Source organism: Tachysurus vachellii, chromosome 4, assembly GCF_030014155.1.
Source record: "Tachysurus vachellii isolate PV-2020 chromosome 4, HZAU_Pvac_v1, whole genome shotgun sequence".
NCBI classification, from domain to species: Eukaryota; Metazoa; Chordata; class Actinopteri; order Siluriformes; family Bagridae; genus Tachysurus; species Tachysurus vachellii.
In genome coordinates this window covers 8,912,813-8,927,812 of record NC_083463.1, presented here as the reverse complement: position 1 = coordinate 8,927,812, position 15,000 = coordinate 8,912,813, and the positions used below count along the sequence as shown (strand labels likewise).

Genomic DNA, 15,000 nt, shown 5'->3' with positions numbered 1-15,000 from the left:
CATGTATGAATGTATGTATGTGTGTATATGTATTTGTCCCCAATGAGCAAGTCTGAGGAGGCTCAGCCAACAGTGGCAAGGAAAAACTCCCTTAGATTGGTGAAGGAAGAAACCTTGAGAGGAACCAGACTCAAGGGGAACCCATCCTCATCTGGGTGACACTAGATGGTGTGGTTACAAATATACAAGTATCACAGAGTCCAACTGGAGCCGGTAGATCTGTAGATGTCTCAGTGTTCTCACAGAGTCCGCCTTGTCTCAGTGGAGGTCCAAAAATGTCATCGCACGAAAGACGATCATAGCATGGGTGTCTCAGCATGGGTAGAAAGAAGAGAAGAGCAGTGCAGAGGGATTAACATATCTGCTGTTCATAAGAATGTGCAAGTCTAGTGTACTAGTGTACAATATTATGGGATGTATTATGTGTACGCCTGACTAAAGAGATGAGTTTTTAATCTACATTTAAACTGTGAAAGTGTGTCTGAGCCCCGGACACTATCAGGAAGACTATTCCAGAGTTTGGGAGCTAAATAAGAAAACGCTCTTCCGCCTTTAGTAGACTTAGATATTCTGGGAACTACCAGAAGTCCTGAGTTTTGTGATCTCAGAGAGTGTGAAGGATTGTAACGTGTTAGAAGACTAGTTAGATACATGGGAGCTAAACCATTAAGAGCCTTGTACGTAAGTAGCAGCAGTTTGTAATCAATTCTAAACTTAACAGGTAGCCAGTGTAGAGATGATAAAATTGGGGTTATATGGTCATACTTTCTTGTCCTAGTGAGAACTCTGGCAGCTGCATTTTGGACTAACTGCAGCCTATTTATTAAAGATGCAGGACAACCACCTAGTAATGCATTACAATAGTCCAGTCTAGAGGTCATGAAAGCATGAACTAGCTTCTCAGCATCAGATACAGACAGGATGTTTCTCAGCTTGGCAATATTTCTAAGGTGAAAGAAGGCAGTTTTTGTGGTTTGGGCGATATGATTTTCAAAAGACAAGTTGCTGTCTAATATAACACCCAGGTCTTTCACTGTCGAGCTACTAGTAACAGTACATCCCTCTAATTGGAAGTTAAGTTGTGAGAGTTTCTGTGTACTGGTTTTTGGGCCTATGAGTAGTAATTCAGTCTTATCAGAGTTTAACAACAGGAAGTTACAGCTCATCCAGTCTTTTATCTCTCTAAGGCATTGAGCTAATTTGGACAATTTAGTTATTTCATTATGTCTTTTATTATTTTATTTTTTTAATATATATTTGCATTTCTTTCTCTTTGCTGCTGTAACAGAGAAATCTTATCTTATCTTATTAAAACATAATTCAAGTAAACCATAAGGCATCATTTTAAGTACAATAAAAACAAAATAAACCATTATTAAACTTTAAATGGCAGTTTACTAACACACACAATGAACTAGGATGTGTTAAGGATGGAAAATGAAGAGAAAGTGACCTTATTATCACTATAGGATGCACTTCACACATCATAGAGCTTTATTAGTTTCCTGTTCCATTGTTATTGTATGGACACAGGATGTGAGTCAGTCACTACTGCACTGCTCTGTTCTTATAACACACACACATTTATAAAAGAAAAGCAATAGAAAAAATAGCATTATACTTAACACAATGGTAGCTTTGTCCTAGTTAGAATGATGTTGTTTGTTAGATTGAGTTATTTTTTTTTTTTATCCTTAGGAGTTTCATTCCCATGCCTTCGTACCGTAATGTCTGGTCTTAGATTACAGATTTAGACTGTTTTGAAAGTAAAATGATCTACAAATCAGTTTTTAGAGAGGTGGTTAAAATAAAAAAGCGGAAAAAGAATTATTTACGAATAATAATATTCACGGAGAAGCAGTTTGCGTTTTGGAGCTGTGTTTGAGGTTTGTGAGTGCGCTTCTTTTCGGTGTTTTACGGTATTTCCCCAACCGTTTCTCCCGTTTTACCGTTTCACACTGGAGCGGTTTCGGGAATCCAAGCAGTCAGTTAGCGGCTACAGCAATGGCTGAGCGCCGCGCCTTCGCTCAGAAAATAAGCAGGTAAGAAACTGTTTATTCGGCGTATTTAAAACGCACAATCCTTTTCCGTTTTTATTTAGCAGGTCTGTTTGGGACGGTTGTCTTCCATGGACCTTAAAACGGGTCCAAAATAACGGCCTACGGTCGGTTTATGGGTTGTTAGCATTAGCATTAGCGTTAGCGTCGTAGATATCTATGGCATGAGCTTTAGCATTAGCGTTAGCACTGTTGTTGTAGCCCGCAGTCAGAGAGAGATGCCCGAGTGACCCACCCAAACCACACGGAATGATGGCTTTGTGCTCTCGTATACGTGTTTATTCACGAGTTACATCACATTTACTCTAAACGAATACTACAGGGATGTAGTTTATGTAACCAGACCATGTCGTTTTTATAGATTTAAAAAGAAATCCTGCAAAATGAAGGTTTACTAAAGACCCACTGATACATAAGACCCTGAGAATACTAGTGTTTACTCCGTGTGTAATAAATAAACTACCTCATGTCTAATCAGTACAGTTAATAGTGTTGCTTGAGACTTGGATCAGTATAAAAGTGTTATGTAATGATTTGTGTCTCTTTTTCATTGTTTATTGTAGAAATGATGTGTCAAAGCGTTTGTTAGAGGATTCCTGATTGACAGCTTGCTGCTTTGCTCAGGATCGGATTGGATTTGATTGGATATATTTTCAAGCAGTTCACACTGCTTTATGAAACAGAGCCTTCATTTATCTGAGATTAAAACAGCACAAAATAAATCATTTATTCTTAATTATCCACACACCTGACTTCGGTTATTCACACATCAAACTGGTCCACCTTCCAGTCTGGTTTCTCGTAAAGTGGGATAATGTTGGGATTTAACAAGGGCTTGCGTTAGAGCTTCATGATGTAGAAATATATGTTGCATATGTGCGGCTGTAAATCGCCAACGTGATGCAAGATTCACTCAGGAATCTTGAGATACGGGATTGGACCTGGAAGGGATTTGTGAAGTTTTCCAATCCTGTCCTGCGATGTATTTTATACTCTGAGCTGGTTCAGATGTTAAGGATCTCACATACCAAAATTGCCTTAAAGCATACGGACGTTGCACGTCTGTTCTTTTTCGTTCTTTGGTAATAGAATCTTGCCTTTCAGGATTCTACGATCAGATCAGTACTGTGTTTCAGATGATACTTAGAGATTTTAATATCAGTATTGCAGGATTTGTGTCTCTCTGGATATTCACGATACCAACGATCCTTGAAGGTCCTATGGTTAAAGTCTTGCATTTTGTTAAATTTGGATTATTTAATTTTTTTTTTCCCCCTCTGAATTTCTCTCGAAATGTTAGTCTTGGCCGTTTCCCAACTCAAAAATCAGGTTTTCTTTATCTTTGAGAAGGATGAATGAGGAATCGCATGCTTCATCTGGGACACAGAGACGACCTGAAGGACATGTAATACATTCAGAGGAAAGTGCTATCCACCCTCTTGTGCGTTCAAGAGCTCACAGATGCCAATGATTGACTTAAGTCACTGTGATTGATGAGGGAGAGAGAGAACAATATTCTCCAACCCAGAAAGTGTGGACAGTTTTGCTCTTTTGGGTTTTTAGCCATCCATGTTGTAAGGATTCATGGTCTCTGGACTATGGGGTAATTCTCTGAAAAAACACAGTTCTTAAATCTAAAATATCTACTGATGTTTTCACACATAGTTCAAAAATTCAGCATGGAGGACAGATTCTGGGCTTGTACACACACACATTCACACACACACACAAACAAACACACATTTATTTAATATATTTTGTCTATACAACTATGCAAATATGATTTTTAAGCCTGTGAGGCATGAAAGATTATAGATTTTAACCATTCATACTGTGTAGCTTATAATATGCTGTTGCATGACCACCAAGCAAGTTAGTTCCTGTTATCAGTTACATTACAACAGCTAGATGCAGCTGTTACTTTATCAGCCTCTCTTTAGGTTCTGTCTACTGAAATTTATGTGTCAAAGCAAAAAGTGAGAGATAAGACCGTGTCCCTGTCCCGACGGCTTGACCGTGTCCCTGTCCCGACGGCTTGACCGTGTCCCTGTCCCCAGGACGTGACCGTGTCCCTGTCCCCAGGACGTGACCGTGTCCCTGTTCCAAGGACTTGACCGTTTCCCTGTCCCCCAGGACTTGGCCGTGTCCCTGTCCCCCAGGACTCGGCCGTGTCCCTGTCCCCGGGGACTCGGCCGTGTCCCTGTCCCCGGGGACTCGGCCGTGTCCCTGTCCCCGGGGACTCGGCCGTGTCCCTGTCCCCGAGGACTCGGCCGTGTCCCCGTCCCCCAGGACTCGGCCGTGTCCCCGTCCCCGAGGACTCGGCCGTGTCCCCGTCCCCCAGGACTCGGCCGTGTCCCCGTCCCCGAGGACTCGGCCGTGTCCCCGTCCCCCAGGACTCGGCCGTGTCCCTGTCCCCGGGGACTCGGCCGTGTCCCCGTCCCCCAGGACTCGGCCGTGTCCCTGTCCCCAGGACTTTCCCACTGCGCAAAACTCACTTACTTTTCCAGAGCACTGACTCCTTGCTTTAATGTTTCACTAGATCACAAATATGTTTTTGTTTTAGTAAGTAAACAAATATTTTAGCAAAAATATTATTTTAGCAAAAAAAATATTTGAAATCAGTAATATTTTATTTCAGTTTATTATTAGTCTTAGATTATGTGACGTTTATTATTAGTCTTAGATTATGTTTCAGCCAAGCAGATTAAAGAATCTAACCTCTCTGTTATATAAATGGATGAAAACAACGACAGTGTGGATATTTTTACCTTGTTTTGCTTTTTAGTAAGAGTTACTTTTCTTAAGAACTGCTTTAATGGCAACCCAACTCAGTGACGTCTATAATCTGTGAGGGTGAAATATAGACTTTAAAAGAGGAAACACGTGTTGTTTTCCAGGACGATCTGACTGAGCCTGCAGTCTGCTTTGGTGCCCTGTGATCATTCCTGAAACCCTCTTTGTCAGAGGATCAGATGTTTTAAATCGCACACATTTGTTTGTGTTACTGTGTTTCTGTCAGGTATTGCACAGATTACAGTGTTTCTTTGAAACTGTTTATTTGCCCATGTCAGGAAAAAAAACAAATATAATCATAAAGAGGAACAAATTCGGCTAAAAGGTTATGATAGTCCTTAGTTTTTTTATTTTATTTTTATTTTAAGTACTTACTTTATTTTTGGATGATCCACAACAGTAAAAGTAGCTATTTGGAATTGAAATCACCAAAACAAACACGCCCCTAACCCCAATGGGTCCCACCCCTGTATTGATAGCTCCGCCCACACATACATATGTAACCCAGGCAAATAATGGAAAGAAATGTGTCTTTATCATAGCTGAAGGGAACAAATAAGCCCCGCCCCTTTCTGCTCATTGGCTACACTTTTGTTTTGATTTTTGTTTATTATTCGGCCCGACTCAGTTTTCTGAAGTATTTCTCAAAAATTGGAGACCGTGCCTTTAATGCAAAATCAAGCCGACTCGGTGATATTTGGCGGAGCTCGCAAGTTTTTCAGAATGACCACAGATTTTCCCCCAGATTCGAGTCGACACACGTCACATGACGTCATCCTAAAGCACATTCGGTCAAAGCACTCTTTGATTCACATCTGTGGAATATGAGTACAGCTCTGATTGAAAAGTTACCTACCTTCACTGGTTTTTAATTCTGAAAAAGCTGCAATAGAACGTTTTTTTTGCCACAGCATTCAAAACTAAACCTAGAGACACCGACTGAAGCTTCAGATTCCTGTTCACGGCTGACAGGATTGAACCTCTGGGTGGACATTTCCTGTTATAGTCAAATCTGTCTCCATGTTTGACTTGTCCTTTGTAATCAAGTTTGTAAAGGGTAGTTGTTTGAGATATCATGACCTTCCTGCCTGCTTGAACAAGTGTGGTTGTCCTCTTCTGACCTCAGACAGGTGGGTAGAGACAGTAGAGACTGTTGTGTGTGAAAATCCCACGGTCACGCCAGTGTAGACTAGGCTAATAACGTTCTCCAAATTTTGATCCATGCAGTTATTAGTTTGTCAATGAGTATTTGTTACTGTTTATTATAAAAATGTCTTAAGTATACCTGGTACACATTTTAGCCAGTGAGACTGAATGAAATCCTGTTATACAAATCTGCTTCTAACACAAGACCAACAAGATCCTGCCTGGTTGTTTCTGGATTGCTGTGGTTTTATGCAAAAAAAAAAACCAAACCCACTGTGGTGGCTGCATTGATTTATATTCGTGTTGCTCTAAAGCTTCCCCATTGCCGGACGCACTGTGTTATTGGGAAGAGTTTTTTTTTGCGGCATGGTGATATCAGTGTGTTTAGTTATTCATATATAAACATATAATAAATCTGAAGTGAGAGGTATGAAACGGAACTTCGTACGTCTACAAATAATGTGGAAAATTTGGTGGAAATGATAAGAAAATATAATAGTGCAAATGTTGTGTAAGTAGGGTTGGGTATCAAAATAAATTGTATCTCTTATTGTATTGGGTTATTGTATCTCCAGCTGTGGAGAAAACCCTCTCAGAGGGGGTAGATTTGCTTCATTGTTGTAGCTTTGGAAATGAATCCACACTTTATACTTTTTTTTAGACATGTTTAACACAAAGCGTACCTCAGCACAGCAGCGCGAGTGACTGATTTCTGTGGTAAGCTGCGTTAATTTGGTTGCGTGACTGTAAACAGTGTAAACAATGAATATACATGAGGTAAGACATGGCTATTTAAAGTGACCGCTCTCAGCGCTTTGTCCGTCATCGCATCGGAACCGCGTTTGGAACCGAAACTTGAAAATTCTGCGCGGTTCCGGGTCCAGTTAAAAAACAGAACCGGGCCTGAATAAGAACCGGTTCTCGGTTCCCAACCCTATGTGTAAGTGTAAATCTCTGAATAAGTGTGTTTAAAAAAACTCAGTTTGGAAACTTCCTATTTGGTTCAGGATGTTTGCTTGTATTTAAATTCATTTGGATGGTTATTTTATAGACAGACCCTAACATCCTCTTAAATCACTATGAGGAAACATTGAAGGTTCATACAGTTATAACTAGGCTTTCAAGCAGTTGAATGTTTGCGTACACATCTACACAAAGCGAGATCATGCCAGTCCCTGCTAACAGTAACTCTAGTAAGTATTAGTTTGGGGGTGGTGCTTTGTGTACATCAGTGCAAGTGGGGCCTTTATGCATTAAAAAAATGTCAAATCTTATCCAGCTCCACACGTTTACCTGTTAGTGACCTGTTTTTCTAAATGTTTTATGGATAGAATCTCTAGATGCAGCCCAGTGGCAGATGATGTGGTCCCGTTTGCTTCTTTGTGCAATGACCAAAAGGCGAAGCGATCAGTTTACTAATCTCCCAACCCTTAATGAATAAAAGTGGCAGGAATGGCAGTGAAGTTGGGCTCAGTCATGAAGAAAGGGTGAGGAGCTCAGACACTCCTAGGAGCTAAAAGTAGAGTCGCTGCTCCTCTGTGGTGAAAAGAGCCAGTTAAGGTGGTTCAGGCACGTGTCTAGGCTGGATTATTCCCTGGGGAGGTGTTTCAGGCATGTCCAACGGTGAAAAGACCCTGTGGCAGAACAAAAGATAGCTGGAGAGATTATAACTCTCATCTGCCTTGGATTAATTTGGGTATCCCTGCAGAAGAGAGAGGGATTGACTATGTAGAGGAAGTTCTGGACATCTCTGCTTAGACAGATGAAGAAGAAGATATACGGGTGGTTGCCTGATTCAACTTTAAATCAGATTAATTACTGTGACATTAACAGCCATTTTTGGACAGGACAGCAATAATCTCTGACATCTAGATGACCAGTCTTAAATTATCTAACTATTATGATCATCCTAGGTTTGATAAGGAAGCTCCCAGGCTTTTGATTTATTCACCAAATGCTTTTGCATTTTTTGTCTCTGGTCTGTGATGAGAAGTTTAAATCAGTTTGGATTGATGGTTTGACGTCACCGTATGTTTTATTTTCCTAATTTATTTTTCCTAAGGCTGTAAAGTGGTCTTGATTTTCATGTGACCAAAATTTGTTCAACAGCCAGAAATGTTCCTGTAGAATCAACCCTCTCATTTTGGGATCTTTTTTCCACTCGGCTTTTCCTTTTGGGATAGATTTATATTTTTACTGATTTTTTTCTGTATGCATAGAAGATCAAACTATTATGGTGACAGGAAGAAAAAGCACTAAACCACCATCTTATTTTGCACGGTGTGGGAATTTTAAACTGCTATTTTCTATGTATTTGTACCAGAAAAGAACATGGATATGGCTAATCATAATAAGGATAGTCTAGATGTTGTTTGTTCCAGAAAAATCTCAAAAAAGAAAGTAAATCATTTCTGTTCCCGTCCCACAAAGTTTGGGAAAACAAGATCTTATTCGTGCCGTGTTTCTGCTTGAACTGTTTCCCAGTCAAGTGCACAGTTTGTACTGGAAGTGTCCCAGCACTCAGGCCATGAAACGAGAATTGAAAGTTTTAACCGGTGTCTTAATAAACACCAGGCATGTGAGCTAATTTTCTTAGGTTTGTCAAGGAATGCCTAGTCTAAATAAAAGCCTTTCCAAAATCAACAAGGCCTCTGGCCATGTGGTGTCAGCTCTGTAACATCCTCTGTTTGTGGGGGATAAAGGAGCTGTTATATGCACATTATGTACAGTATATTATGTTACTTAGTCTTTGACATACTGACATTGCAATGACACTGAATCTCAAGTGCACACTGTATCAAACAATTACATGGCACAATTAGTCCAGTCTCTGGTAGAACAATGGAGGAATCACCACATCAGTCTGTTTCTATAAGTGTCTAATAATCGATTCATCGATAGAGACTTAAAAGCACTTTTGTACATCGCTCTGGAAAAGGGTATAATAAGTGTAATCATTTCAGGCAAAGTTTGTCTTCAGTCATGTTACCTCAAGAGGTTGTGCACATGTTCTACTAGGCCTGGCTGCAAATAACCCCTTAAGCAGCTAATCGCAAATATATTGGTTGAGTGCTTAACATGTTTATAACGTAAGCAGAAAGAGGTCACGTCAAGTAAACATCAAAATAGGTTTTATACTAGAGAAAACATTTTGTCTATTAACCATTTACCTCGGACTGATAAATATGAGTGAGCATTTTTGTTGATTGGGTTTTGTTACAGATTTTCTCTTCAAGGGTGAATATATTCATTTATACATTATATATTTATTATATATGCTTTTTTCAATGCAGATAGTTTGTTCAGTTTTCTTGAATAGATTAAAAACCCGGCAAACAGAATAGTGGTTGAAGTCTCTAGTCTAAGGGGCTTTTTACATCTGGTCACTTCATGTGTTTTCTGTGATCAGATAGCTATCCGATCGTAAAAAGACCAGGTCTAAATGCCCTCTGAAACGTTTTCGAGACGGATATAAATCCGATCGTTCAAACCACTTCAGGAGGTGGTATGGGACGCATTTCAGATGAAACTGGACAGGTGTAAATGAATTGTTCAAGCCACATACGTCAGCGCTATACTCCTCCCAAACGGAAGTACGTGACTCGCAAGTGATTCACGATTCTTGCAACGCGCCAGAAACAGAAATGAGGTAAAATATATTTGCATTTTGGGCGGGAGTAGAAAGATCGGATTGATATCCGATTCGCCAAGACGCATTTATGTGGCCTAATGTAAATGGAACAGTTTTAACAAATCAGATAGCTATCGGATCAGAGAAAACACATGAAGTGACCAGGTGTAAAAAGGCCCTAATGTTTTCCTCACAACAAGAATGAACCAATGGCCCTTACTTAAATTGTTTAGATGGTTTTAGCTCACGGACTATGACCTATGTACGTCTAAATGTTAGTAGACACCTGACCATCAGACCCATATGTACTTTCTGAACATCCTAAATCAAGAGTTACTTCTCCTTAGCTGTGATGATAACCTCCACGCCAATGAAAAGTTTTTCCGTTAGATTTTGCACTTACAGCATTTAGAAGATGCCCTTTATCCAGAGTGACCAACAAAAGTGCTTTCAAGTCTCTATCAAGGAGTACATCAACACTGGTTCACTAGGTCACAGACTTAAGATACCATCAACCTAAAACTCTGTTGGGATCGCTGATTTTTTTATATTTATTTTTAGCTAAAGTTTCAGGACTTTAACGAGCATTAGTGAGATCAGGCACTGATGTTGGGTCTGGAGATCAGTCACCACTCCAGTTCATTGTAAAGGTGTCTGTTGAGGTTGAGGTCTGTGCTCTGGGTTGATTACTGAGTTCTTTTATGTCTCTCATGGCATACCATGTTTCCATCCAGTGTCATGTTGGAACATGTTTGACCTTTTGGTTCCAGTGAAAAGAAATTGTAATGCTGCAGCACACAAAACATTTAGACAATCGTGTGCTTCCAACTTGGCAACAGGTTTGAGAAGAACCACATGTGGATATAATGATGGGAACAAAATAAATTGGTGGGAACTAACATTTAAACTTGTAGTGTATATGAACATTAATGTTATATAAAACCCTAACTAGTTATATAACCAGTCCAAGACCTAGTCTCATTGGCCAAGAAGAATCCCTGATATCCTCACTAGTTCTCTGTGATTCACAAATAAAACCTAATGGGGAAAAAAAAAGCTTCCAGTTGCCTGTGATGTCAGGAATGTAGGCCATTTCATCAGTGCATTGAGTGTAAGCCTTTTGTATTTCTGTGGCTGATTTGTCACCAAGCATTTTTCTGTTGTATAAAATTGTAGGTTGTGGTAGGTAGATTTTCACTAGGGTTTGTTTCATGATTTTTAGGTGTGTTGATACAACTTAGTTGTTCTTCACTCAAAGTGTCATGTCATGGAATATAATAGTTGTCAGTTCAGTTGATCATTCTTTTATTTATTGCATGAGGCTCTAACTTTACTCTCCCTCACTATGTTTCAGGACTGTAGCTGCGGAGGTGAGGAAGCAGATCGCTGGTCAGTATGGAGGTTCCCCTCAACTCCTCAAAAATCTCCACATGGGGGGAAATGCAGCGAGTAACTCAGTATGTATACCTGCACCTGGCTCTCATCTTTCTAATGTGCTTAGTTTTGAGCTTTTTTAGCAGTTATATCCAGCAATACCATATTCATGTTATCTTTTTAGAATGTTGGCCCTTACTCATTATTAGAGAAAAAGAGTACAAAACATTTTTTTTATTTCTTGCTTTCCTCTTTCCCTTCGTCTTCCTGTCTATCTCTAGGTGCCATTGACAGAGGCGGTGGAGCCGGTGGACTTTGAGGAGTATTTGATCACTCATCCACCCATCATTGAGTCAGGACCTCTGAGAGACCTTATCGACTTTCCTCCAGATGATATTGAAGTCATTTACACACCCAGAGAGTGCAGGACACTGGGCCAAGCAGTGCCAGAGGAAGGGTGAGCATGTCATGTGTTCTCATTTCCAGTGCACTTTACTTGAGATGAGTGAGGTTTTGTCTGTGCTTCACAAAGTACAATACTATCGATGCTACTACTATTAATGATAATACTCACACCACTAATGCTACTACACCTATTATTATACGGATACGAAGAGTACTATCTGTACTGATATTAAGCTTCTACTACTGCAATAGTTTTGCATTTTTTTATTTAAATTTTTTTTTATTTTGCATTTTATTATGTTTTTCATCAAAATAGAGTTTCAAAAGAGAATAAAATAAAAGATCAAGTGGGAAAAAATAGTTATAAAAATGAAAAATATAATTAAAATATAAGTACAACAATCCCAAAGTGGTTTAAATCGAATTCTATATTAAAAAAGATAATTTTACTACAAAATCCAGTCTAAGTGATAATATGTACAGACAAGACTTACAGAGGTTTTATTCAGTAATCTGTTATTTTGGTGCATGGTATAATTCAGTACCAGTGGGTCTTTATGGTTTGTTGAGACTTAAGACCCTTAGCAGAGCTACTTTAGTGCTCAGTTTTTCCTCTTTAGTCCTGGTTTTTAAGCTTCCCACGCTGTCTGCTCACGGGGTTGTTCAAACAAAGCCTTGTTGTTATCCTTAAGAGTAGCTGGGGAACTCCTCCATATCCTGCCTGATTCTCACATGTATGAACAGCTTTTCACCCCTGCTTTACTGGCTGTAGCTCAGCCTCGGTCAAATCAACTTGGCTTGTTTCTCCTTTTTTTATCCCTTTTGATTAATGCGTAGTTTACTTTAGTATCAAAAAAAAAAAGGAACTGTATTTTCTTAGTCACATCATGTTCTAATATAAATATTGTGTTCAGGATTTGATTCAGTAAAGATGGACGAGCTTTTCGAGATGGAACGAACTGTCTTTTTCCGTGATGAAATTTGTGTTACTATTAATAGGCCAAGTTCTTTAGGCAGCTGTTTTTATACTTGTGGTTAATGCAGTTTATGTCGATCCCTGTGTGACTTCTTTTTTTAATCACTTCAGTGACAACGATGCACACGTACGTGACTGTATCCGATCCTACACAGAGGATTGGGCCATCGTCAGCCGCAAGTAAGACATTCGGATTTTTTTTCTTTCAGATTTCTTTCTTTCTGGAAATGCTGTACAAGTGTAATGTTCAATACAGGCACTATATTACCAATATTCTGCATACTATTTACAGTATAACACAAGCCACAGTATTACACAAAGCAATGTATATATACAGTTATACAGTATCTCACTGAAGCGAGTACACCCCCTTACACATTTTTGTATATATATCATTATACTTTTCATGTGACAACACTGAAGAAATGACACGTTGCTACGGTGTAAAGCAGTGAGTGTACAGCTTGTATAACAGTGTAAATTTGCTGTCCCCTCAAAATAACTCAACACACAGCCAATAATGTCTAAACCGCTGGTCACAAAAGTGAGTACACCCCTAAGTGAAGATGTCTAAATTGGACCCAATTAGCCATTTTATTTCCCCGGTGTCATGTGGCTCGTTAGTGTTACATGGTCTCAGGTGTGAATGTGTTAAATTTGGTGTTATCTCTCTCATACTGGTCACTGGAAGTTCAACATGGCACCTCATGGCAAAGAACTATGAGGATCTGAAAAAATGAAGAGGACAGTGGCAACATGTGACACTCTGGTGAACTCCATGCCCAAGAGGGTTAATTCAGTGCTGGAAAATAATGGTGGCCACACAAAATATTGAACTTTCCAAAAAAATAAATAAATAAAAATGTCCGTACTGACCTAGAGCCTGTAGTTGTGTTGAACTGAAAGTAGTGTGATGTGAGTGGTGAAAACTATTCTGTGCTGTGGGGGCGGTGCTTTGTGTTGGACTACTGCAGAGACAGACCATCGTCCATTGGCTGTAGGCTGCCCACCCAATCAGAAGTTAGAAATCATGCTGGTATTTTCTGTGTTATTTTTCCCTTTGGCTAAAATAAAAAAAAAAAAATCTAACTTTGAGTGGGCAAGACCTAAATTTGAGTGGCTCACTGCTGCTGATGGCCCAGCTTTTGCCTCTCAATTTTAGCTACTTTGGTTTTAGCAGGACATGGGACAAATACGATGTTAGACTTGTACAGACTAGTGATGTGATCATATCAGCAAACATGCAGAGTCAAAAGACAAGAAAGCATGAACACAAACATTACCTGTGAGGTTACACAACAACACAAACAGAAAGCAGTAAAGGCTTGTTATCTCTCATTCACACGGACTGGGATGTATCCTAGAATAATTCTTTCCATATTCAGAACAATGTTTTCTTTTTATGTCTAGTGTTATGTCCATGTTGCATAACACAACTCAAACTTTCAATCCCTCGTCAAACTCTTGTAAAAATCACTTGAAAAGCCCCATAATAAAATAAATAAATAAATAAAATGCAGGTTTTTGAATGGGAGCATAGTATTGTCTTAGATAAACTGAGTACTCTTGATCATCTACCTTTCCTGTTCTCACTTGGATTTTGCCCCTGATTCTCTCAGAAAACTTGCATTTTTATTTTCTCTTAAGCTGGTGTGCGTTGTACATTAGTCCTTTCTTTAAACGTGCTATTTAAGAATAATTACAGGTTACTCCTGAGTAATTACACTGTCCTCGATCCACTGTAATTTCATCTACAGCGTTCTCAGCAGTCTCACTTGTATAGCTCATGTTTCTTGTGCAGCTCCTTTTGTCTTACTTTTTTTTACTATTTTATTTTATTTTAACTTGGTAGACTGTCATCTGGAAGAAGGCACTTTACAAGCCACCCTTAGAAGGTTGCTAATAACCAAATCACGAGGATTCAGGATCACAAATTCTTGGAATTAAAGGTTTCGTCTAGTTTAAATCGCATTATGATTAGGACTATGATTACAAACTGCGGTGCTTGGCTCCGTCCAATGCAGTATGAAATTTCAAAGCAAGCAGCTTTTGAGTTCTCAATGTTCAGTAACTTAACAGCAGTTCTCACGGTTATATTACTGTGTATTATTTATTTATTCTTTACAAGGACGTGAATCTGATGATGTTTGTTAAGGAGACGTAAGAGTCTTTTTTGTCAGTGCTTTGTTTTAGTCAGAGATAAAGCTGACACAGAAATGTTTTTATGATGGCAGACGTTGCACTTTGAGAAATTTTTTATATCATTTTTTCCCATACTGGCTTCAAGGGAAAGAGCAAGAATTACTGTTTTAAAGCTAATGTAACTGATAATAGGAACTAACTTGTTTTTCCGGACATCCCATAAAATGAAATGTAACTAGATGTATAGAGTGCCATTGTTGGCAAATTGCCGTAGTATGAGTGAACTAAAAGCCTTCAGGGTTTGAGGAAAAATAATCCACATTGGGGCGATGACAGCATAACACTATCCCATATTAATATCAGTGCTCATTGGCTGGTCCATTTTAGACAATATTAAGGGAAGTTGTGTGTTTTTTTTTTTTTTTTTTTTTTTAGATATAAGGCTCCATAAAAAGATTCTATTTGTTTACACAAAT

The 15,000-nt window shown here is 39.1% G+C and overlaps 1 protein-coding gene across 15 annotated transcripts in view; it reads left to right on the top strand.

Annotated features, from left to right (window-relative positions):
* The first annotated feature begins 1,910 nt into the window (after nucleotides 1-1,910).
* Nucleotides 1,911-15,000, top strand: part of dock7 (dedicator of cytokinesis 7) — a 63,796-nt gene continuing 50,706 nt past the window's right edge. For all 15 annotated transcript variants that reach the window (XM_060867588.1, XM_060867587.1, XM_060867583.1 and 12 more), the window contains exons 1-4: nucleotides 1,911-2,042; nucleotides 10,982-11,084; nucleotides 11,283-11,458; nucleotides 12,494-12,562. In XM_060867588.1, coding sequence (XP_060723571.1) covers nucleotides 2,005-2,042; nucleotides 10,982-11,084; nucleotides 11,283-11,458; nucleotides 12,494-12,562 — 386 coding nt within the window. In that variant the 5' untranslated portion in view covers nucleotides 1,911-2,004. The remainder of the gene's footprint in view (nucleotides 2,043-10,981; nucleotides 11,085-11,282; nucleotides 11,459-12,493; nucleotides 12,563-15,000) is intronic.